At 50.9% G+C, this 3,344-nt stretch overlaps 1 protein-coding gene across 1 annotated transcript in view; it reads left to right on the top strand.

The window, feature by feature from the left end:
• Positions 1 to 3,344, top strand: part of BRPF3 (bromodomain and PHD finger containing, 3) — a 23,428-nt gene that overhangs the window by 6,260 nt on the left and 13,824 nt on the right. The window contains exons 4-7 of the mRNA XM_009334745.1: positions 1 to 96; positions 475 to 787; positions 1,899 to 2,165; positions 2,335 to 2,835. Coding sequence (XP_009333020.1) covers positions 1 to 96; positions 475 to 787; positions 1,899 to 2,165; positions 2,335 to 2,835 — 1,177 coding nt within the window. The remainder of the gene's footprint in view (positions 97 to 474; positions 788 to 1,898; positions 2,166 to 2,334; positions 2,836 to 3,344) is intronic.

The raw sequence follows: 3,344 nt of genomic DNA, 5'->3' as shown, positions 1-3,344 counted from the left end.
CTGACCCCTTTCAATGTACTTCTACGCACAACGCTGGACCTGCTGCAGGAGAAGGATGCTGCCCAGATCTTCGCAGAGCCTGTTAACCTGAACGAGGCAAGTCTCTTTCCTAGAGGTGTCTAACGGGTTGTAGATGAGGTATTGCTGGGCAGAAGCTCATGTGCTGTCATAACCCTGGAAGCACCAACCACCTTGTCCCAAGCTGCTGGTGGACTAAAGAATATCTCAAAGAGGACTCACAATGTGGGTATCCTTCCAGGCCGAAAAAGGGTATTGTTTTCTGGAAGCTTCAGCACGTCTCAGACAAGTAATGTTTTGCAGAGCCAGGATGTGTCTGCCTTGACTGGGTGACACAGAAATGAACTGCTGGCACTGCCCCTTGCCGGTGGAAAGGGCATTAAGAGTGCTTATGATGGATGCGCTCTAGTTGGCTAGTAAATGGTTTTTGTAATTGTACAGGTTTTATATGTTTAGGTTCCAGATTACCTGGAATTCATTTCCAACCCAATGGATTTTTCCACCATGAGGCGGAAGCTGGAGTCCCACCTGTACCGAACATTGGATGAGTTTGAGGAAGACTTTAACCTTATAGTTACCAACTGCATGAGGTATAATGCTAAAGACACGATTTTCCACCGAGCAGCTGTCCGGCTCAGAGACCTCGGAGGAGCGATATTGCGTCATGCACGGCGGCAGGCTGAAAACATCGGCTTTGACACTGATGTGGGGATTCACCTGCCCGAGTCACCCAAAACTGAGGACTTTTACCGCTTTTCTTGGGAGGACGGTGAGTGTTTATTAACCTTTATTTTTGCAGGTAGATCATAACTGTTTCTTTGTTCTGAGCATGTCACTCAGCCTGCGTGAAAATCATAGCTGTCACTCAGCATACAAGAATTTTTCCTATCCATCTGTTTACTTAAGCATATATCTAACTCCTTCATAGCCGTAAAGAGCAGGATTTCAGGTGAGCCAGGCACTTAGAGCTAGGTGCAGCTTGGCTCCAGCTCTCCTAGTGCATGTCTGCCTCAGAAGAGCCTCGTGACTGCCCATGCTGTTTGATTTGTGCCATGGCTGTAGTATAAACTTGGTATTTTAAAGAACAATACACAGGTGGATCTAGGATTTTTTGCTCTGAGGAGAGCTCATGTATTTCATTGTAAATTGGCAAGGTATAGAGCAATTGGGTTAGATGGAGCACTGAGGGCTGGGAGGGGGTGGCGTGGGGTTAAGGTACTGGAACCCAAGCAGTTCTTCTAGCCAAGAACTTTCCATCCACAACATGACCACATCCATTCCCATAGCTGTCTTGAGATGCAGCTCCAATGCATTGGTTGAATAGCTTGTACAGAATACTGCTGCCATCCAGCACGCAGAGCTCGCAGTCTGCAGTCTGTTTCTGAAATGTTGCAGCCCTCTTGGATGCAGATGGACAGTCTGTTACGAAATTTGTGTTGGTGTACGATAGCACAGCCCCCAGCTGTCTGCTCTGCTCTGGTGGATGCCAACCCTTCAGCAGAGCCAGAGGAATGGCAAACGTGTCATGTGTTGGCCAGTTCTGTTTGTGGTCTGATTTTGTCGTTTAATGTGGCAATGAAATAGGTTTCTGCGAAGGACCTGGACTGTGAGCTGTCTTGTGTGTGCAGACACACGTTCTTTTATTGTTGCCCCTGGGACAGTAATGGGAACTGGAGGGCAGTGCAAGTTAAATCAGCTCCTCTTTACCCAAAGGAGGGAAGTCTGAGCTCCAAGGTCAACTGCTCCTAACTAAAGCAGTTGGTTCATGAATAGCAGCAGTGGGAATGAGGCATGGCAGTGGTCCCAAATGCAGGAGTGGAGTTCCCTTCTTCAAGAAGCCGTGCTCCTTCCCTTCACTGTTACGCTCTCTTTTGATGCAGTGGATAACATCCTCCTCCCGGAGAACCGGGCTCACCTCTCCTTGGAGGCACAGCTGAAGGAGCTGCTGGAGAAGCTAGACATGGTGAGCACCATGCGGTCCAGCGGCGCCCGGACACGACGCATCCGGCTCCTGAGACGGGAGATCAACTCCATTCGGCAGAAGCTGGCCCAGCAGCAGAACAAGACCATGCCCAACGGGGAGCCTGTGCTGCGGGAAGAGGGGCTGGATAAAACATCAAGGGAAGGGGATGAGGAAGGGGAGAAAGGTGAGAGGTTGCAGCAGGATTTTAGCTCCAGCTCTCCTAGTGCATGTCAACAGTCAAGACCTGCTGTTTCTCCTGTCTGCGGCCCTAGTGAAAGATGGGAATGGCTGTTGGTAGTTTTGGCAATAACTTTTTCTAAAATGTTCAAGCAGATTCTTTATTCCTTTAGCAGATGATGCCAAGCCCCCGCACCCTCCCACCCTGGAGCCCACAGGACCTGCACCCTCCCTCTCAGAGCTGGACTCTCTGCAGGACCCTCCAACACTCAAACCCATCAGTGAAAGCAAGTCCTTGAATCAGCTGCAGAAGAGGGTGATGTCGGACAGGGAACTCTTCGACAAGAAGGCGCTGCAGCGGGAGAGCCAAGCCTTCCAGCGCCTGCTCAGTGACAACGGCCTGAACGGACTGGCCTTGCCGCCTGCAGACACCCCTGCCAGCCCCCCCTTCCCCGGCGTGGGCCGACGGACATCTGTCCTTTTTAAAAAAGCTAAGAACGGGGTGAAGCTGCAAAGAGGCCTGGACTGCTCCCTGGAGAACGGGGAGGACCACGGGCAGAGCGGGCAGCTTTCACCCTCCCGCCCTGATGGGGAGCGACAAGCTCGGAAGCGACCGCAGAGCAGGACCTGCAGCGAGAGCGATGGAGAGAAGTCGCCCAGGCAGGCGGGACAGAGAGGTAATTCCTTGGGATTTCTCTCCCTTCTGTACCCTTGGAAACTGTGAGATGGGGCTGAGGGAGTGGGAATCCTGGGGCCGAGTAAAGACATCTGCATCCAAACTACTCACCTGAAACTCAGTTTATGCTGGGGGGAAGTATAGTCCCCATAACCAGATGTGCCTGGCAAAAGCTTCAACTCTTCCACAGATTTCTAAAATAAAACAGACAAGACAAGACATGTCCATAATGAGTTGCACCTCTCTTCTCCGCTGACTCTACATGGAGTTTCTGGTAACTTACTTCAGCTCTAGACACTTCCATTTTAGACATTTAAAGGTACCAAGATGAAGCCCAGGGAGGTCACAAGTAAGTCTTCCCTTTACCAGTCAGCAGGGCTACTGTAAGAGAGAGTTTGCCATTTTTTGTAGGGTAAGCCAACCAACATGCCCAGCTGCTTGCAAAGCTGTTGAATGGCCTGGCTGGAGGCTCGGGGCTCTCCAGTAAGGGCTGAGAAGTGTTGGCATTCC

The sequence above is a fragment of the Pygoscelis adeliae genome, unplaced genomic scaffold, assembly GCF_000699105.1.
Source record: "Pygoscelis adeliae isolate BGI_AS28 unplaced genomic scaffold, ASM69910v1 Scaffold482, whole genome shotgun sequence".
NCBI classification, from domain to species: Eukaryota; Metazoa; Chordata; class Aves; order Sphenisciformes; family Spheniscidae; genus Pygoscelis; species Pygoscelis adeliae.
The sequence above is the reverse complement of the archived record's forward strand: the minus strand, read 5'-3'. Positions and strand labels throughout refer to the sequence as shown.